This window comes from Zootoca vivipara, chromosome 16 (assembly GCF_963506605.1).
Source record: "Zootoca vivipara chromosome 16, rZooViv1.1, whole genome shotgun sequence".
NCBI lineage: Eukaryota > Metazoa > Chordata > Lepidosauria > Squamata > Lacertidae > Zootoca > Zootoca vivipara.
Window position 1 is genome coordinate 1482094 of NC_083291.1, and position 21545 is coordinate 1503638.

Here is a 21545-nt window from a genome sequence, read left to right on the forward strand (position 1 = left end):
CAATGTGCAAACAAGCCTATTGATTTGCTATGTCCGCTCTCACTATCCCTCTAGGACACCCCTCCAACTGTAAAAAAAAAAAAAAAAAAAGTTTGGAGTATAGGCCTGGTGTGTCAGAAAAGCAATAAGGCGACCACTTTCCCCATCTCTTCCTGCCATTCAACACTGCACCATCTTGCTTCAGGGAAGGGCCTGCAGGCAGCTCAGCGAGAGAGTCGCTGCCTTGATGTGGGTTGGACAAGAGAGTATTCTCCTCCTTCATCTCTCACCATGGCAGCACCTCTGGACCAAGCTCTTGGTTTGCTGGTTGTCACCTTTCCACAAATACACGGGCAAGGATGGCGATAAGAGCAGCCTAAGTAAGAAGGAGCTGATCAAGAATGAGCTGAACATTGGACCGAAACTGCAGGACGGAGAGACACAGGCACTGATTAAATACCTGGGCCGCAATGGGGACAAAGTGTTGAACTTCCAGGAATACATCACTTTCCTGGGTGCCTTGGCAATGATTTGCAATGAAGCTTTGGCTTCGTAAATGTACGCCCCAGTGGGGTGAGGTGTCTTGGTTTGGGATTATACCTCTGTAGGCAGTTTCACGTCCCATAAAATTTAAGTTTTGTAAAAAAATATAAAAAATAAAAGGGGGGCAATAAGGCAATACTTTTCCTGCTGCCAACCCTGTTCAAACAACCCAGTTAATGTAGCCTAGACCACCAATACGTTGTGGTTGACAGATATTTCTGGCATAGCCTTTAGGTGTTCCCGCTAAAGTGTTAGCAGGAATGGAGCTGTCCTTGGTGCTATAAATTTGAGGGAGGGGGAACGCAGCACCCTAATCCAGTAACAGACAAGCTTGCGTGCAGGGAGAACTCAAGTAATCACAAGAGATCTGCTCATGTGCATTGAGACATAAACAGATCAAAGTGCCCACTGGCAGAAGGGGCTTCCCACTGTCTCTCTGCAGGATCCATTGTTTTGCCTTTTGCCTTTGGGTGGTGACGTTCTTCCACATCAGGTCGTGTGGCTCATTCAATCCCTCCTGATGCAGTAGACCAACCCACCCTCTGAGAAGGCAGCCTAGTATTAGTGGGTGGCTCTGGGGTCTAAACCACTGAGCCTCTTGGGCTTGCCGATCTGAAGGGCGGCGGTTCGAATCCCCGCAAAGGGGTGAGCTCCCATTGCTCGGTCCCAGCTCCTGCCAACCTAGCAGTTCGAACGCACGCCAATGCAGATAGATAAATAGGCACCACTGTGGCGGGAAGGTGAATCGCATTTTCTTGCACTCTGGTTTCCGTCACAATGTCCTGTTGCACCAGAAGCAGTTTAGTCCTGCTGGCCACTTGACCTGGAAAGCTTTCTGCGGACAAATGCCAGCTCCCTTGGCCTGAAAAGCAAGAAGAGTGCCGCAACCCCATAGTCACCTTTGACTGGACTTAACTGTCCAGGGGTCCTTTACCTTTTACCTTAATGTCATTAAATTTATATCCTTGCCTGCAGCCAGCTTACATGAATAAGACAAATAAACTGGCAACCTAGTGAAGCCACAGCTTCAGAAACAAGTCCCAGAGGCCTGTCTTAGAGAAGCATTGCCACAATCCTCCACTATATTCTCTGCCTCTTTTTACATAAATTTCTTGCCTTACACAGAAAACAGCTTCCAAAATGGGGCTTTAAAAACTTGCTTCCTGGTTCTCACTGGCAAACTTCTCTCTCTCTCTCTCTCTCTCTCTCTCTCTCTCTCTCTCTCTCTCTCTCTCTCTCTCTCTCACTGATCCACTCCTGCATAAAGCATTATTCCTTCGTGTGTTATGCAAACACTGTACCACCTGAGAATATGACATTGAGATCTCAGATGGTGACTTGGCCTCTGGGCTTAATTCAGCTGTTCCCATGACAGTCGCCTCCCTTATCACATTTCTTTGCACTGACAGAATTTACATTACTTGTACCACCCTTAATCGGCCATGGGCAGTGTGCCAGGGAATTTAGACCTCATTTCTGAGAACAAGAAAAACAGGACCTGTGCGGTTCATGAAAAGCAAAACTACTGCAATGTCCTAAGTCTCTTCATGCCAAAACAGAACTCAGAAAAACAAGCCAGTTCCCTGCTGTTAGAATCATAGAATTCCTGCAATGCAGGAATATGCAGCTGTCCCAAAGGGGGTTCAAACTTGCAATCTTGGCATCATCAGCACCAAGCTCTAACCAACTTCACACTTCATCTTTACTTAATGACCAGTAGCAGAGTCTCCCACAGTGATATCCATGGGTGAGTAATGTGCCGCTCACATAAAGGAGGCCCTTGTTTGTTTGGTTTTTTAAAAATATATTATCATTAAAGATTTATTAGTTTACAAAAAATACATGCGTTGTCTCTTTTGTCAAGTTGTGTTTTCTACAGATCAGTTTCATTTGTTGTGAGGCATTTACCGTAGTGTTGCATACAGTGTTGGGTTAGGAAGAAAAGAGGGGGAGGGGGAATGGTGGGTGGGGGTTGGGTGGCAATGCTTCTATTCTTCTACTTAGAGTATGTGTGGGGTTTTGTGTCAGTGTTACATGTATGGGTTCTCTTACTATTCGCTTGTTGTGTTTCCTTGGTGGTGAGAGAGGTTGGGGTTGGCCTAGGGTGTGGTTGGTTGTCTTTGGTTGGCTGTAGTGAGATTTGTTTTTGTGTGTGAGGTGGGTGGGTGGGAGGGTGGTATTTTTGAATCAGGTTAGCCAGATTGATTCGTATGCTATTGTCGGATCTTGTTGTTGTCTTGTTGGGCTGTGTATGTGATAAAGGGGAACCATACCAGGGCACAGGCCATGCATGGAAGGAAAGTAGGCCCTTGTTGACTACAAATCTTCTGGACGCAGGTACAACCCCATTGTCCCATGAGATGGGCTATGGGATGCACTCGCCTCCAGTAATTGGGACTGCAGGAAAATAGGTAAAGGTAAAGGGCCCCATGACCATCAGGTCCAGTCGTGTCCGACTCTGGGGTTGCGGTGCTCATCTCGCTCTATAGGCCGAGGGAGCCGGCGTTTGTCCGCAGACAGCTTCCGGGTCATGTGGCCAGCATGACAAAGCTGCTTCTGGCGAACCAGAGCAGTGCATGGAAATGCTGTTTACCTTCCCGCCGGAGCGGTACCTATTTATCTATTTGCACTTTGACATTCTTTCGAACTGCTAGGTTGGCAGGAGCTGGGACCGAGCAACGAGAGCTCACCCCATTGCAGGGATTCGAATCACCAACCTTCTGATCAGCAAGCCCTAGACTCTGCGGTTTAACCCACAGCGCCACCTGGGTCCCTACAGGAAAATAGAGGGCAGCATCAAAACACGGACAAATGAAAAAATGGAGGCAAAGCGCCAAAATGGCACTAAAATGTGCAGGAAACTTTCAACAAAGCATTCCAAGTGCCCAACGTATTTTGGTCCCCAGGCTTCCTTGGAGACAAAGAATATCACTGATTAGAGCACTTCAAAAAGGCAATATGTCTCAAAGATTGGCTGAACAACTACCTCCCCCATACTGTACTTCCTTGTAGGATAAGAGTCAGGCAACATGCAGAACAAGGAGGGGGTGCAGAAAGAGACACGGTTGGGACAAGATTCACTCGCCCACTGTAGGGAGCGAGTGAAATTACCAACGTGTAAGAAAAGAAAAGAAGAACTAGCCTGGCCTCTGCCTGTGCCTTTAGCAGAGCTTTGAGAGCTCAGTGGTGAAGCTTTTTCCCAGCATGGAGCTAAAGTTTGCCATCTTCCAGTTGCTCAATGCAGTTGCACCAGCTGCAGTGAGAAGCGGCAGACATACAGCCTGCTTCAAAAGTTGGCAAAATGTACCGCAAGGGAAATTTCCACATCTAGGCAGGCGTTGACAGTGATATCAGGTGAGTATCTCCCCAAAGGAGGAGGAGCTGGGCTGAGACGAAATGGAAAACACCCATGACACAGCACTCTTTTGTTCTTGCCAACTCCTGATGAGCATGTAAAGACGGGAGCCTTCTGTTGCAATGATCACCTGTATGTTTATCATGTCTCCAAAAGCAGCAGGAGGCAAGGGATGTTTCTTTCCCGCTTGGCTATGTGCACCGTCCCCACAGAAGCCTGACTGCAGTAACCAGTGGCAAGCCAGCTGACCTCGTGTGCAGCTGCCACCTTTATCTCCTAGCACTGGGATGTGGAACCTGAAGCTCTCCAGAAGTTGCTGCACTACAACCTCCCCGTCATCCCTGGCTGTTGACCATACTGAGATGATTGCTGGGAGTCCAATAACCTCAGGCTCCCCATCCCTGTTCTAGCAAGCTTCTGGTGCCTCTGAAAGCAATTACATCAGCCTGCCTCACGTTGCCCAACGGTAGGGCTGGCTCTGCTCACGCTGATGGGACCTTGAAGCACCTGCCCTTGTTTTCTATCACAGTGGGGGGGTTTCCCATCAGAGCTACCAGGTAATTCATGAGCTCACCTCCTGTGAGCCTGATATTAGAGCTTCATTCTTAATAATAATAATAATAATAATAATAATAATAATAATAATAATAATAATTTTATTATTTATACCACACCATGTGGCTGAGTTTCCCAAGTGGGTGCCTTTCATTGTAAAAAGCCTATCTATCCCTGTTCTGTGCTCTTTTGAAGAGTCATGCAATCATAGCGTTGGAAGGGACTCCAACGGTCATCTAGTCCAACCCCCTGCAATGCAGGAGTATCAGCTAAAGCTTCCAAGAAAGATAGCCATCCAACCTCTGCTTAAAACCTCTGAGGAAGAAGAGTCCACCACATCTTGTGGGAGTCTGCTCCTCTGTTGAACAGCTCTTACTGTCAGAAAGTTTTTCCATATGTTAGTTGGAATCTTCTTTCTTGTAACTTGAAGCTATTGTTTGAGTCCTACCAAGCTTTCTCCATCTTCCATGTGACAGCCCTTGAGATATTTGAAGATGGCTCTCGTATCTCCTCTCAGTCTCCTCTTTTCCAGGCTAAACATCCTCACCTCCTTCAACTGTTCCTCATCAGGCTTGATTTCCAGACCCTTGATCTTCTTGGTCACAGCTCCTCTGCACACCTTCCAGCTTGTCAACCTCCGTCTTAAATTGTGGTGCCCAGAACTGGACACAGTTTTCCAGTCCTTTCCCTGTCACCATCAAGGATCACTTTGTAAAGTCGTGTAACTTGTTGAAAAGCATGCTTAAACTGGCAGGTATAAACACTGTGTACAATTAAAGAACACTTCTTCCCCCAGAGAAGACTGGGAACTGTAATTTACCACTCAGAGAGCTACAAATCCCAGCAGCCTAAATGAACTATAGGATTGTTTCAGGGAATTCATGTGCTTTAAATGAAGGGCGTGTAGCTCTCTAAGTCTGAAGAAAAAGCACCTGTGACTGTGAGCACACATGCCAGTTTCCTTCTTTTCTTTTTTTTAAAAACATATTCTTGCCCTTATAGCTGTTTTTATTGTAGGGGTGCCACATCAGTGGAGAATTCTACTGAGTGAAGCCCTGCCAGCTTCCAGTTTCTCAATGAGTTCCCCTAGGGCAGGCATCATGCGAAAGGCTGGACTGGATGAATCCCAAGCTGTAATTAAGATTGCCGGAAGAAATATCAACAACCTCTCAGATATGCTGATGACACAAACTTGATGGCAGAAAGTGAGGAGGAATTAAAGAACCTTTTAACGTGGGTGAAAGAGGAGAGCGCAAAATATAGTCTGAAGCTCAACATCAAAAAAGCCAAGGTCATGGCCACCGGTCCCATCACCTCCTGGCAAATAGAAGGGGAAGAAATGGAGGCAGTGAGAGATTTTACTTTCTTGGGCTCCATGATCACTGCAGATGGTGACAGCAGTCACAAAATTAAAAGACGCCTGCTTCTTGGGAGAAAAGCAATGACAAACCTAGACAGCATCTTAAAAAGCTGACCAAGGGCCATATAGTTAAAGCTATGGTTTTCCCAGTAGTGATGTATGGAAGTGAGAGCTGGACCATAAAGAAGGCTGATCGCTGAAGAATTGATGCTTTTGAATTATGGTGCTGGAGGAGACTCTTGAGCAGGCATCCCCAAACTGCGGCCCTCCAGATGTTTTGGCCTACAACTCCCATGATCCCTAGCTAACAGGACCAGTGGTTGGGGAAGATGGGAATTGTAGTCCAAAACATCTGGAGGGCCGAAGTTTGGGGATGCCTGCTCTTGAGAGTCCCATGGACTGCAAGAAGATCAAACCTATCCATTCTGAAGGAAATCAGCCCTGAGTGCTCACTGGAAGGACAAATCCTGAAGCTGAGGCTCCAATACTTTGGCCACCTCATGAGAAGAGAAGACTCCCTGGATGTTGGGAAACATCCCTGATGTTGGGAAACATGGAGGGCCCAAGGAGAAGGGGACGACAGAGGATGAGATGGTTGGACAGTGTTCTCAAAGCTATGAACATGAGTCTGACTAAACTGCAGGAGGCAGTACAAGACAGGAGAGCCTGGCGTGCTCTGGTCCATGGGGTCACGAAGAGTCGCACACGACTAAACGACTAAACAACAACAACAACAACCACAACAAGGGCAGGAATAGGCAAACTCAGCCCTCCAGATGTTTTGGACTACAACTCCCATCATCCCTGACCACTGGTCCTGTTAGCTAGGGATGATGGGAGTTGTAGTCCAAAAACATCTGGAGGGCTGAGTTTGCCTATGCCTGCCCTAGGGCAGGAGCAGCCAACATGGTGCCTTCCAGATATTCCAGCAATGGGGCACCTGTGGTCCTCCAGATGTTCTTGGACTACAGCTCCCATCATCCCTGACCATGGGCCAGCCCATCTGGAACTGTTGGGAGTTGTAGGTCTCAACATCTGGAAGGCAATTCCCAGTAAATTGGCTGAGAAAACAAGTGCATGAGACAAAATCAGATAAGTTAGAGCAGGGGTCAGCAAACTTTTCCAGCAGGGGGCTGCTCCACTGTCCCTCAGACCTTGTGGGGGGTGGACTATTTGGGGGGGGGATGAATTCCTATGCCCCACAAATAACCCAGCATGTAAAAACATGCTGATTCCTGGACCGTCCGCGGGCCAGATTTAGAAGGCAATTGGGCCAGATCCAGTCCCCGAGCCTTAGTTAGCGCCTTCTCCCCACCACCACCAATGTCAGAAAACACAGGCTTACTTAAGTGAAGCATCAGGTTTGTAAATAAAGAAACAAACACAAAGAAACAAGATCTCAAGACAGGCCTGCAACCGAATATTGCAGTATGGAGTACTGAATAGAATGTTTCATTCTGTTCCTTGTCTCCCCTCCTTTTCTGTCATTTGCCTTCCCCTTCTGTGGCCAACTGAGCACAGCTCTTGGGGCTATTTTTATTTATGTACTTCTGCACACCTTGGGATCTGCTGATACTCCCGCCTTTGTGTGGGTAGTACTGTTTTGGCTGCTTAAACAACAGCACTCTGAACTCTGGAAACATAAGGAATGATTCTGCCACATCTTATGAGCAAAGGCAGCAGCTCTGAGTAAAAAGCAAAAATCCCTGTCTGTTGTCCTGCAAGAAGATGAAGCATGGAGTTCGGAGAGCACAACTTCTGCTGCAGCCCTAACAAAAGAGTCAGCTGTATATTTATAGGAGTCTAAAAACTGACTGCTCAGCACAAGCCAGTTTCTGGGAATGAATCTGTAGCATATGACAGGACAAGTCTAGGCTTGTTCTGAGAGGGTTCCCTGTTACGGAACATACTAAATGGAGGCAAGTCTAGGCTTGTCTACCGAATACATCTTCTCTGTCTGGAGTGAAAGAGATGACAAGCAGCCTTGCCGCTTACCAATGGTTCAGAGGCTGAAAACGCACCGTGCATTTAAAGCAGGTGGCATCCCCCAAAGAATCCTGGGAATTTGTGTGGACCCTTCACAGAGCTACAATGCCAGGTGAGCACTCTTAACAAACTTCATTTCCCAGGATCCATTGGGGGAAATCGTGTACTCCAAACGTATGGCGCATACGCAGCCAGGTTGACAGAGAAAGTGGGGTGTCGCAGGAGTCAGAAAGTAGAGAAGGAAGGGGGGAAATGACGGATCTGAGTGCACACATCTTGCCCAGATCTTTTTTGGAAACAGGATACTTTCTTCACGGGTTCCCTCCCCGCACCCCAACCACCATCAAATCACAGAGCATGTCTCTCTCCCTTGAACCGGTTTTGTGCTGCGCAGCCGGACAATGGTGCAAAAGCAGGGATCCAAGTTCTTGTGGGTCCCCATATCTTTTTTTAACAAACTGTCTCCTCAAAACCATCAAGTCACAGGTGTACGGCCAGTGATGGGTTGTGCGCTTCGCTGCCATGCTGCGTAAAAATCGTGAAAGATCGGCGAGAATCAATACCTCCGATGAGTCTTTTTGTGGTGCGTGCCAGCAGCGGATCTTTGAATTTATTTATTTTTTTAACTCATAATGAAAATCAACTTGCTTCTGACTTTTGGGGCGGAGGGATGTAAAATCAGACGGATTCAGCATCACAGCAAACGTTTTGCCAGACCCTTGTGGAAAAGCAAACAAGGACTGCATAAAAACTACTATACATTAGAGCACATCCTTTCTCACAACGTATCCCTGGAACTGCAGCTTATTAAGGGTGCCGGGAATTGTAACTTTGCGGGGGGTAAACTACAATTCCCAAGGTTCTTTGCAGGAAGCCTTGAGGTGTGTACACAGCTAATCTCTCTGCGTGTGAGAGAGGTGTTCCTATGAAGACTTTCTTTCAGTGTTTGTATGTGAGGAAGGGCAGAAAGGGATGTGGGGGGAGGAGAAAGAGGCCACGGTGGGGGACGATGGCGCACAGGCATAGCTGCCAAGTTTTCCCTTTTCTCGCGAGGAAGCCTATTCAGCATAAGGGAAAATCCCTTTAAAAAAGGGATAACTTGGCAGCTATGCGCACAGGGCACTCTCAGAATGCCAGATGCGCCCACGGGCCCCCATAGCTTGGCGACCCCCTGGACTGTGCATGTACAAAAGCAGCACCTCAGGGTGGCAGGCAGACTTTATGCTAGCTTGCTACAGGCGAGGACCTCTTCCCATAGAGCCCTTAAGGGGCAGCGGATGCACAGACGGGTCGAAAGTCCAGTTGCCGTTCTCCGAGTGACCCACTTTTGATGGGGAAGTTCCTGCGAACCGTGTCATGCGCATGTGCCCCGGCCCCGCTGCCCCGGTCCTAGGCTTGTTCCTGGTCGTGACATCGGGCCGCCGAGAGAGGGAGACAGCGCTCCTGGATAGAGACCTGCGGAGCCGTGGGAAAGGAGGAAGGGAGGCGCAGCGGCGCAGCGGAGGGAAAGAGCGGACTGGACGGCTCCGCCCGGCGGGGAAGGGCTGCTCGAAGGACGTCCGCGCCGTCGGGAAGGGGGAAACGTCGACCGAGGAGGGGAGATCGCTGCTGCGTCCTTGCGCGCGGGCGCCGGGAGGGATCCCTCTGATGATCTGACGGGTCCTTGAGGGAGCCCGGCAGCAGGGCACGAAGGCTGCATACGGGAGATGCCCTACTGACACCCCGTGAGCTCTTCGGCTTCGTGGGATGGATCCTGCCCCCGGCTCGGACATGGATGGAGCGGGGGGCGGCCGCGGCGAGGCGGATGAGCTGGCCAACGCCGCTGCCCGGGGGGACCTGGAGGCCGTGAGGAGGCTGCTGGATGGCGGAGCGGACCCCAACGCGGTGAATCGCTTCGGCAGGGCCCCGATCCAGGTAGGTCCGTCCGGGGGCAGTAGGAGGAAGGCCGGAGAGATCCATAGAGAGGTGGGTGAGAGACTGTCGGGGGGGGCATGGGAGGAGCCAGGATTTATGTGGGGGGGGGGACAGAAATGTCTCCACACCAATCGACTTTCTTTTGACTCCAAGTGGCCAGGAAAAAATGGTCAAAACTTTACAAATATTCTGATCATTTCTTTTAGTTAAGTATTTTTATTTATTTATTTGATTTAGGTCAGGGCAGCTGACCCCTGAACCCGCCCATGGCTGAAATTTTAAACGTGAGGTTTAGAGGTGCGGAGTATGAGTACCACTCGGGGGCTAAGCTAGGTTTATTGGGTGGGGGCTTTGCGGAGAGGGTCTTATTTGGGGGTGGGGATTGGGCTTTAACAACCCATAGTCAATCCGTGTCCTGTGAGAGTCAGACCCTAGTAGCTGTCCATTCCTAGCTGTGCGCACGCCATACATTTAAAGCGCGTCGGCCCCTCTCAAAGAATCTTGGGAACTGTAGTTTAAGGGTGCTGAGGACCCAGCGTAGTGAGTGCCGTGGTGAGAGTGCTGGACTTGGACCTGGGAGACCAGGGTTCAAATCCTCACTCAGCCCTGAAGCTCACTGGGAGTGACCTTGGAGTCAGCCTTCTGTCAACCTAACCTACCTCACAGGGACGTTGTGAAGATTAAACAAGGAGGGGGGAGAACCATAGAGGCCGCTTGAGCTCCTTGAAGAAAAAGGTGGGATGTGGCTGCAGTAAATAAATACACAATCTGAAGCTGGGGGGGGGGTGAACTAAGGTTCCCAGGATTTGGAAGGGGTGTGTGTGCTTTGAACTGTATGGCGTGCACGCAGTAAACCAGGTGTGTTTTAAAATCGCCTTCCTGGAAGCAAAACAAAATTTAAAAAAATCCTTCCAGTAGCACCTTAGAGACCAACTAGGTTTGTCATAGTTATGAGCTTTCTGAAGAAGTGTGCATGCACACGAAAGCTCATACCTATGACAAACCTAGTTGGTCTCTAAGGTGCTACTGGAAGGATTTTTATTTCTTTATTTTTTGAGACTGAGTACGTCAAACCAACACGGCTACCTACCTGTTCCTGGAAGCAGAAGGCTTATCGGCTCCAGGCAGCGCCCTGATCCAAAACACGTTTGCTCAGAAGTCCCCTCGATCGCACTGGAATTTACCTTCCTAGGTTCAGCCCAGGAGGAGTCCTACAAATTTGGCCCGTTCCGAAACACAGGGCTGATCACCCCCCACCCAAAAAATACCCACACCCAAACTCAGGTGGCAGAGGAGGAGTCAAACCAGATTACACCCAGATCCGAAATGTAGCGAGCGAGCAGGCTGTTTAAAATTGGGGAGGGGGGCGGCGGGATTTAACGTTCACCATTTTTTCTCATCAGTGGCAAAATGGATCCCTGAAAAGTTAGAAAAGTTGTTCGGATTAACCCTAAACGCTGGAGGATTGGCTCGGTGCCCACCCCCAAGTCTGGCTCCATGTTGTGCATGCAGCTTGCCCCGTCCGAGTAAACTTTAAAAAATTGGTGAACAAAATGATTGGAGAATAAAATCATTTGAGAAATCGCTGTCCCACGTTCGGATTCTCCCCCCCCCCTAAAAAAAACCACCACCACCACAGTGTCGTCTTTGGAAATACTATGTTTAAATAACGATCTTGTTTCAAAATCCTTCCAGTAGCACCTTAGAGACCAACTACGTTTGTCATAGGTATGAGCTTTCGTGTGCATGCACACTTCTTCAGATACACAGTGTGCATGCACACGAAAGCTCATGCCAATGACAAACTTAGTTGGTCTCTAAGGTGCTACTGGAAGGATTTTTTTATTTTGTTTCGACTGCGTCAGACCAACACGGCTACCTACCTGTAACTAGATCTTGTTTCAGTTCATGTTTGCATAAGAGAAGTATTGTATAGAACAGATTCCTACTTCGAAAACAGATTTTAATAGCAAATATTAACATTTCAAGTGAGGAGAACCAGCCCTCTAATAATACATTCAGTTACCAGAATATGTCCTGTTTTATTCTCAAGTCGATTTGAGACCCTTCCAAAGTCCGTCTTCTCAGCCATATAAAACGCAACCATTTAAAATACATGACATCTCCCCCCCCCAAAGAATCCTGAGATGTGTGGTTTACCCCTCACAGGAAACTACAGTTCCCAGGATTTGCGGGTGCTGGAGCCGTGCGCTTCAAATACATTGTATATGGTGTCTTCCTAGACTGAGAAGAGAGAATGAAAAATCACTGCAACCCCGAAATGACTGGAGACATTAGACTAAAATCTAGAATTAATCATCAACCATATACTGTACATATTCATCTCACTCTTGTTTAACCTCATTGGGGTTTGTTTTTTTTCACAATGGGAAAAGCTGCTTTTAAAAGGCACCTGGGGGGGTCACACATCTCTCGAAAACTACCTCCCCGTTTCTGTTTTTGGGTTTTATTCTAACGTTTTGATTCCTTAGCTGGAGATCGAGAAATCCAGCTCAGATTTCAACCGACGGCGGCAACTCAGCGCCCCTGACCGATTAATTTAAGGTTCTCTAGCGAAACAGAGAAAAGACGTCGGGTATGAAATGCTATTCGTGTCTACTCAGAAGTAAGCCCCATTGAGGTTAACAGAAGGCTTGCGCTCATGTAAAATGAGTATTACATGCAATCACGGGAGCCAACTCCTAGGGGCCGAGGTCCCTTCGCCCTCCCTCCAATAAAATATTGAGGGGCCCAGGCTGCCATGGACGTAGCCAGGGGAAGGCACGGAGGGGCCAATTAAGTAAATAAATAAAAATACTGAACTGACCAATTGTGTCACAGATAACTCGGTTCTGCCCCTCCCAACATAAAGCCTGTCCCCCAATAATTCGTGGCTAAGCCCATGAACCCCCCCCTCCCCAAGTTGAGGGGAATTCCCATTCAAATGGTGTGTGCGTGTCACATCATGTGATCGATTATGCGGGGCAGGGCTTAGTTGGGCCCCCCAATATTTTAATCAAGTTGCCCCCCCCCGCGATCCTAACCACATTAACCTGGGAGTAAGCCCCGCGCTGGATTTTGTACGGCTCCCTTCCAGCCTTGCATGTTTTTTTAACTGAGATCTGCAAGCCCATCTTGGGCAACCTGCGTTGCCCCCAAACTTCCAACGTTTTTAAGCGCAATGGAGCTTACTTTCTAGTGAACACGGATGATAGGTTCACGCTCTTAAGCAGCTGAACTTAATCGTAACTCTTTTCTTTTATTAACGCGCGAAATCAAGCATAAAACGGAATTGTCGCGGAAAGCGGGCATGGCATTTCGAAGCAGAGGCAAAAAGAGGGCCAGAGATATCAGTACTACATTCCAGATTTGGGTATAATTAGAATTGCAATATTTTAAAATAAAAACACAATCCACACGGCATAGCTGCCAAGTTATCCCTTTTTTTAAGGGATTTTCCCTTATGCTGAATAGGCTTCCTCGCGAGAAAAGGGAAAACTTGGCAGCTATGCCACACGGATATCCCTTCTTTTACAGCGGGGAGAGCAGCACGTCGTGCTTTTTCATTTTAAAAACAAATGCATTGTTTTAAAATGGTACCGATTTAGCACAATCAGCCAGGCGCTTAACTCCGTACAAGAACCTGCCCCTCTCCAAACCCCTCCGAACCTGCAACCACTCAGCATCCTAACCTTTGGCCCTGCTGGAATTCCAACATCTGAAGGGCCACAGATTCCCCATCCTTGGTTTAAACTAAGCCTCTGCTGTGGCGCATCTTCACTTTTCCTCCTCCCTCCTCCTCGCGTCTATAGTTTGATCCGACTTCCGCGAAGAAGAGTGAATTCTGGTCGACTTTTATTTTATTTCACTGCGCTTCTTTTAGGAATAATACCTTTGTTACCAATGCCAGCCAGTCATTTTATTAAACTGAAGTGGGGTGGCCAACACTTGCCAGGCATCCCCGTGCTACCGTAGCCTGACTGAATGAAAAAGAGCCGCTTTCATGTTTCCAGTTGTAGCAGCTCCTTCGCTCTCCAAATCACAACCACGCATCAGCATTGCATTTGTAAATCGATTTACTCTACCTACTCCGCCTCAGCTGGGCTGTGAAGAGAGAGCAACGCGGAAGGATGCAAAAATAAAATACAGTAATACTGCTTTTTAGTCCTTTAGGGTCTGAGGCAAAATTGTTCGTCAAGCAGAGGTTTCGTTTGCGTCCGTCCAGCCTCACACTCGTCTCTAGAGATGGCTGCAGTTTTTAATTTAGCATTAAATTCAAACGTCAACCTTGCAGACATAAAAAACCCTATTGGTTTTTTTGTTTTTGTTCTTAAAGACACCGACTTCCCTCCAAGAAAACCACCACCTGCATATCCAAGCCTTTGGTAAACATTTATTTATATCAAAATAAAAAAAAATTCCTTCCAGCAGCACCTCGAAGACCAACTAAGTTTTTATTTTGGTATGAGCTTTCGTGTGCATACACACTTCTTCAGATACCTTTATTTCTTATTATTTCTTATAACATTGAAAATGTCAATATTTGGCATTTTATAAGAGTGGCTGTGCACACTCTCCTCTGCTAGTTCGACTTTTCTTTCTTCGCTTGGTTTCCTCGCTCGTTTCGTCTCCCTGCTTTTCCTTTCTGCTCAAGAACCGCCCCTTTCACTACAACCCAGCGGGAGAGTTTGCAGACCCGCCTTTCCCAAGCAAGCGCAACGCGCGCGCCAGTTTGGGTTGAGATTGAAGCCGTGGAAGCCGTCCTTCTCGATGGGGAAGAAGCAGCAGAAGCGAATACGTTCGCCTCGATGGAGAGAGAAGACATGGATAATTCTATAGTATCTCCAGCTGGGATCCTTCTGAATAACTCCCTCGAAAGAAAGAAAACTAATTTAAATAAAAGCCGAGCGTGCTTCCAAAAATATGTATTATTATTATTATTATTATTATTATTATTATTATTATTATTATGAAGCATGTCCCACCATTTTCAGTTTTATGGGACGCGTTCCCCCCCCCCCCAAAAAAATTGTGTGGTATGCACCGTTCCTCATTCTGGGTGTCATGCTCTGAATGACTCAACCGGATACCACCTTTAAAAATCTTATTATTGTTTATTATTAAAATAAAAAAAATTCCTTCAGTAGCACCTTAAAGACCAACTAAGTTTTTATTTTGGTCTTTAAGGTGCTACTGAAGGAATTTTTTTTTATTTTGCTTCGACTCAGACCAACACGGCTACCTACCTGTAACTTTATTATTAAACTTATTAAAACTACCACTACTATTTACTCCATCCCCGAGAGAGTGGGGGAGGGAGGTGACTATCAGAAACCTTTCCGTTTCTTGAAATTTGCCCAGTTCCAACAAAGAGCCTCATGCCAATTTCTCCGAAATGGTCCCTTCGAAGGGCGTGGAGTAAAGGGAGCTTTGGCCGGATATAGCCTAGCGGTGTCCTTACCAGACTTTCCGAGGCGTTTGTGGGATCCATCGCCCCAAGGAAACCCTCTTTACCCCTAGCTTCTGAAACTTGACGTGTGTACTTTTAGGACTCGCCTTCTTTTTGTGTTTGTAAGTTATTTTAAACTCTCTTTAATATCGCTTTAATGTTGGAATTCCCCCTGGGACCTTAGACGGAGGGGTGGGCTGCTGATGATAATAATAATAATAATAATAATAATAATAATAATAATAATAATAAATAATAATAATAATAATAATAATAATAATAATATGGTCGTTTGATTGACTTTTCAACTTTTACCCTTTGACACTGCGCCTTTTAAAGTTCAGATCCAACTTCGGGTACAACATATTCAGGAAGCAGTAAAAGGGACGTCATCTTGAATAAAATAGGGGGGAGGAGGTAAGCCCCCGCCCGCCCCAATAATCAATCACATAATCCTATGACGCGGTGCACACACACCATTGGAATGATAATACCCACCAACTTTAGGGGGCAGCCCCCTCAAACATTTTATTGGTGGGGCAAAGCCGCCTCGCCCCATAGGAATTGGCTCCTATGAACAGTAGGTACACAGATTAGCCCCCCCCCCCAATTATTTAATCAGAATTATTATGAGCTAATTAATGCAGAGTGGCTGTCAGGATCTTGGCTGTTTCAGCCCACAGAATGTGGCCGCTCCAAGCGCCCTAGAAGGAAACCGTAGAGATGCGCAAACCTTGACTTTGCTCTCCTTCTCTCCCTCCAGGTTATGATGATGGGGAACCCCGGGGTGGCTCAGTTGCTGCTGCAAAGAGGAGCCGGACCCAACCGGCCCGATCCGTCCACGGGCACGTTCCCGGTCCACGACGCGGCCCGCGGGGGCTTCCTGGACACGCTGCGGGCGCTGCGCGGAGGGAGCGCTCGCTTCGACGTGCGGGACCGCTGGGGACGCCGCCCGCTGGACTTGGCTGAGGAAAGTGGCCAGAGCCGGGTGGTCAGTTACCTCCGGGAGACCTCGGGCTGAAACTCTCTTGACTTGAGATCCGGGATCAAGTCAGAGGACCAAGCGGAGAGGTCTCTCCCCCCGCGGAGGAGACTCGCGGGTGCGTAAGCTTGAGAGGAGACCCTTTGGCTTGGCTCTTGAAGCCCACCCGACAGAGACGAGCGAGATGGAGCTGCGGGGACCTACAGTTCGGCTCCAGCTTAAACTCTACGATCCTGCTTCGTTTGAAATGTGGCTTGTTAGATGTTTACATGCTTCCACTACGCATGGAGAGACCAGTGTCTCCTGGTCTCTTTCTCCCACCCATGGCAGTCTTCCATGTGCAATGATGTTCTAAAAGGAAACTGAGGCCATAGTCCAGGGCTTGGGGATTTGTGGCGGCACCTCAGATTTTGCGGGATGAACAGCTCCCATTTATCCTTGACCATGATTCCTCACAGTGGATGGGGGTTGGTGTGGCAGTGCTGGATTTAGGGCAGGGCAGGGCAGGCCACCCCACCCCCCACTCCACCCACAGGGCACCGAGCCAAGGGGGTGCAAAATTGAGAAGATCCATTTCAGGGTGCCTTGCACAGGGTGCCAAAGAATCGCCGAGTTGGAAGCAACCACAAGGGTCATTTAGTCCAACCGCCTGCACTGCAGAAATCTTTTCACCTAATGTGGGGCTCGAACTCAGGAACCTGAGATTAAGAGTCACATGTTGCACTGACCAAGCTCTCATAAAAGATTTCCAAAGCACACCCCAACAATATCTGGAGGCCCCCACACATAGCTGCCAAGTTATCCCTTTTTTAAAGGGATTTTCCATTATGCTGAATAGGCTTCCTCGCAAGAAACGGGAAAACTTGGCAGCTATGCCCCCACAGGGTCACCACCACCCCAGTGGTAGCCAAACTTGTATCACCTACTCATCTCCCCCCCCAAAAAAAAAAAAATCTGCAAAAGCCCCAGTCTCAGATTATGAAGCTCTGCTCCGGTTTGTGTTATGGGTAGGGTTGCCCGACTCAATAGTGGACAGGACTTCTGTGCCTTTAATTGCCCTGCTCTCTTTTGAGCCTGGAAACCTTCAAGAGAAACCAGCAGACCCTTTGCTTGGAAATTAAACAAAGGGTCTGCTAGTTTCTCTTTAAGGTTTCCAGACTCAAAAGAGAGCAGGGCAATTAAAGGCACAGAAGTCCTGTCCCCTATTGAGTCTGGCAACTCTAGTTGTTGTTGTTTAGTCGTTTAGTCGTGTCCGACTCTTCGTGACCCCATGGACCATAGCACGCCAGGCACTCCTGTCTTCCACTGCCTCCCGTAGTTTGGTCAAACTCATGTTCGTAGCTTCGAGAACACTGTCCAACCATCTTGTCCTCTGTCGTCCCCTTCTCCTAGTGCCCTCAATCTTTCCCAACATCAGGGTCTTTTCCAAGGATTCTTCTCTTCTCATGAGGTGGCCAAAGTATTGGAGCCTCAGCTTCATGATCTGTCCTTCCAGGGAGCACTCAGGGCTGATTTCCTTAAGAATGGATAGGTTTGATCTTCTAGCAGTCCATGGGACTCTCAAGAGTCTCCTCCAGCACCATAATTCAAACTCTAGTTATGGAGTGTTAACAGTGTTCCTTGTGTGAAATGTAAATAGCACTTTGAAATGTAGAATTGGGGAGAATGAAGATGGTGCCAACCTCTTACTGTACCTAAATGCACTCTGCTGCAGTTTCCATGGTTTTTCATTTGCACAAGTTTATGCCTGTTAGTTTTTCCTTGAAGGCCCCAAGGGAAAAATTAATGGTGAAAGGAAAGGATGAAGGGTGGCCTTTGCAAGATAATTGTGAGGCTAATGCTAATAACACACACATCACCTTTTTTGCCTTGTGGTTTGTTTGTTTTTTAAATTCCTCCGCCAATTTCTTTTTAAGAAGTTCACACAAACGCTATTGAATTCTTAAAGTGTCAAAATGAACCCTTCAATCTGACTACATCAGATAGATAATCCATATTAATGCCATGCAATCAGGTTTCAAGGAAGCAATGCCTGGATAAACGTGAGACCCCCTGAAAATGTTAAATATGCAGTCAGGGTGCTTCCAGACAGAAACTGAATATATCGCAGATGGGTCATTGGCAACAAGTTTTAGTTTTTTGTTTTTCACTTATCTGGTTTTTCCTGGAAAAATCTGGATTAAATGTGAGCGAGGATAGAGGTTGCCATTTGTAAGCCAACAGCATTGTGTGACCACTATGAAAAAACATGCATACTCAACATGTATTCTGGAATACCTTAATCAAACCAGCTGAAATGGGAGAGAGTAATTCCTTTGTACACTGGCTGGGGTTTAAGCAGATCACTTAATAAACATAGTGTGGAATCCAGAGAAAGTTCAGGATGCCTGAACTGCATTGAAGCCATAGACAAAGTTAGGCAATAAAGATTGCTACACACCTAACTTTCACTGGGCTTTGTCTAGGGAAGCAGAACATTGTACCCTGAGCTGTCCCTGGAAAAGGAAATCACCGCTAACAACTATTTAAGGCAACCTTTTGATTCAGGAAGAGTAAATTAGTTGTTAAGGAGATACTGTATCTAGGAATAGAGCTAATCTCTCAGATGCACTTCAAAGGGAAGCCCCACAAACACTAAATTAATATATAAGCCGTTGTGTACATGATTGACACTGACATCCATGGGTGACGGCCTAGAAATTCAGACATATGAGGTGTGGCAATGGTTAGATCCCAAACGAGACATAAGACGAGGCTGAGTTTCCAAAAGAACAACCCCGGGCGGAGCTCGGAGGTTCGCTTTTATTTGCAGCAACTTTGACAGGTAAACATTAACCAGCTATGTAACTTTCAACCAATCCCAGAACAGGCTTCATGCATAAACATGTACAGGTAGATGTCACTTCCTGCCAACACCCTAACTTTTCCGCCATAGAGGAAGTGGCCAGTGGCACATCTCTCACATCCCATACCTGTCACATGTCTTGCTCATCAAACATCCTCCTCCCGTCGATCTCATGATCTCCAGTAACTTTCCAAACTCCCCATAAGGATTCATTGTGCTCTTCTCACCTCAGCATGACCCATTCCGGTCTTCCCCTGTCAGGCTAGATCAAGCCAGTTTAAACCGAACCTCTCCAGGTCCATCCAGCTTCTCCCAACACAACTGACCCATACCTCACCTTCCTATTCCTAACACTGTACTGGTTTGCCAGTATTACTCTAGCTAAACCTAAGAGATTAGCGGGTTTGCCACGCTGCTATCATGAATCAACCCCACAATGAGGTGGTATTCAAGTAAGTTGGACTCAGAGTAGACCTGCTCCAATTAATGAACCTAACTTAGTCATGCCCATTGATTTCAATGTATCTGATAAAAACTTGCTTGAATATCGCCCATAGTAATGGACTCTTTTGGTACTATTCATGTGCAGCTTGCAAGCTGAAAACTAGCTGGCAGGCGGTTGAACTGGATGGCCCTTGTGGTCTCTTCCAACTCTATGATTCTATGATCCCATTTTCAGCAACATCTGAATGGTAATACGTGTAATATGTTCTCCAGCTCTGGCAGGTTTCGGTGGAAGGCTCGCTGCTGAATTATTCTATACAGTAGTCTTTAAATATAGAAAAGGTTTGATCTGTAGATAATCATGGAAGCATATTCTAAGTGAAGGAATTAATGGTTGGATCAGAGAGCCCAAATGGGATGGTTATGATGCTACCTTTCTGAGCCCAATCAACTCAGTAGGACTCCTGAGTAGGGCTCTGTGAAGGATCAGGCTCCGGGGGAAGTGAATCTATCAAATACTTGGACTAGTTAGTATTTCTTAGCCTTTGGCAGATTATCCTTGGGCTTTACTGACTTGTATTACTGCTGTTTGGTATTCATGTTATTTAAATAAAAGTATCAATTGACCGCTCACACAAGAATCCACATCTGTTTTTATCCAGTGCCTCTCCTCTTCAGCAGTCAAGTAATTAAATGAACTATAAAATCAGTTTTATTACCGTAGATTAATTCACAGTAAAAAAAGTACTTTTAAAATTATTATTATTATTTATTATAATTTATACCCCGCCCATCTGGCTGGGTTTCCCCGGCTACTCTGGGTGGCTTCCAACAAATACTGTACCAAAATACATTAAAATATCACAGATTAAAAACTTCCCTAAACAGGGCTGCCTTTAGGTGTTTTCTAAATGTCAGGTAGTTGTTTATCTCCTCGACCTCCGATGGGAGGGCATTCCACAGGGCGGGTGCCACTACCGAGAAAGCCCTCTGCCTGGTTCCCTGTAGCTTTGCTTCTCGCAGTGAGGGAACCACCAGAAGGCCCTCGGCGCTGGACCTCAGTGTCCATGCTGAGCAACGCGGGTGGAGATGCTCCTTCAGGTATAATTAAATGCGGAACAGAAAAGCAACCTTTTAAGAAGTTGCAAGCTTACTCAACTGTTAACAATCTATTTAACTAGAGCTTCACATTTTTGCTGTTACAAAAGCAAAAATCCCAACCCCTTTGATTTTCCCGTGTGCTCAGAGCAGCTAGCCACATACTGTATCTGGTGAACACAATCCCCAACATCTCCAGATAGGGCTGGAAGAAATTCCTTCTTTAAAAAACCTGGAGAGGTGCTGCCAGGCAGTGTAGACAATATTGAGCCAATAGGCCTATAAGACTAGAGAAGATAGCTCATTATAATCTCCATGTGCTGGCCTGGTTTTCACTGTACTGTACTTTAAAAACGAGTATTTTAATCAGTGGTTTCAGTTAGATCATTTTAGCATCTGGACTTAGACTCACATGGCAGGGTCCTTTTTAGGTGGCAATATGTAAAACATCACTTACTTCAAAATGTGGTACGGCAAGCCTGCAGCATTGAGGGAGGGGGGACCTTTTGCTGCCACAGAATCTGACCCAGAGTCAGATGGCATCACAGCTTTCAACATGTTTGGGTCGGTTCTTTCCATCTTTATCCCTGTTGGTGGGGAAAGACCAGAGGATGAAGAAATAATACATGAACAACACAAAATAAATAACCCTGGAAGGATGCTCCAGAATTTCTTAACAGCCGATCACTAGCTTTTGAAATAAGGCCTTTTCTCCCTAACGAAAGTGCATACATAGCAATACAGTGTCTCCCCCAGATTCCAGGAATCCTTCCTTCAAACCCAACTTTTATGTGAGACCTTCGGCTATTATACTTACACCCTCATTCCAGCTGTGATGAAGGCTGAAGCGCACAGAACTCTTTGAGCCAAAAAAGATGCAGAACTTTTCACTAAAGAAGGGTTTGCTCACAGTTATACAGTGATATCCTGGTCTCTTCTGTTCCCTTACATTTTCCCCTTGGTCTAGTTCAAATTGAAAGAGCTTCCGGGGGTGGGGACTGTCTCTCCCCCCCCCAATAATCTGCAAACCACTCC

At 46.9% G+C, this 21545-nt stretch overlaps 1 protein-coding gene and 1 pseudogene across 2 annotated transcripts; both read left to right on the forward strand.

Annotated features, from left to right (window-relative positions):
* Positions 1-270: 270 nt before the first annotated feature.
* LOC118075233 (protein S100-A6-like) lies at positions 271-535 on the forward strand (annotated as a pseudogene).
* A 6909-nt stretch (positions 536-7444) lies between these two features.
* On the forward strand, positions 7445-17216 carry LOC118075361 (cyclin-dependent kinase 4 inhibitor B-like). Of its 2 annotated transcripts, XM_060269153.1 has the most exons (3): positions 7445-7890; positions 8265-9692; positions 15905-17216. In XM_060269153.1, the coding sequence occupies exons 2-3, from the start codon at positions 9525-9527 to the stop codon at positions 16160-16162; spliced, it is 426 nt and encodes a 141-aa protein (XP_060125136.1). In that variant the 5' UTR covers positions 7445-7890; positions 8265-9524; the 3' UTR covers positions 16163-17216. The 2 variants fall into 2 exon arrangements, with proteins under 2 accessions (XP_060125136.1, XP_034953168.1); XM_035097277.2 differs by having other exon boundaries at positions 7445-9692.
* The last annotated feature ends 4329 nt before the right edge of the window (positions 17217-21545 follow it).

Excerpts from the sequence above, each read along its gene's own strand:
- LOC118075361 (XM_035097277.2), top strand. The coding sequence starts at position 9,525 with ATGGATCCTGCCCCCGGCTCGGACATGGATGGAGCGGGGGGCGGCCGC. Across the intron at positions 9,693-15,904 it reads TCGGCAGGGCCCCGATCCAG|GTTATGATGATGGGGAACCC; the intron begins GTAGGTCCGTCC and ends CTCTCCCTCCAG.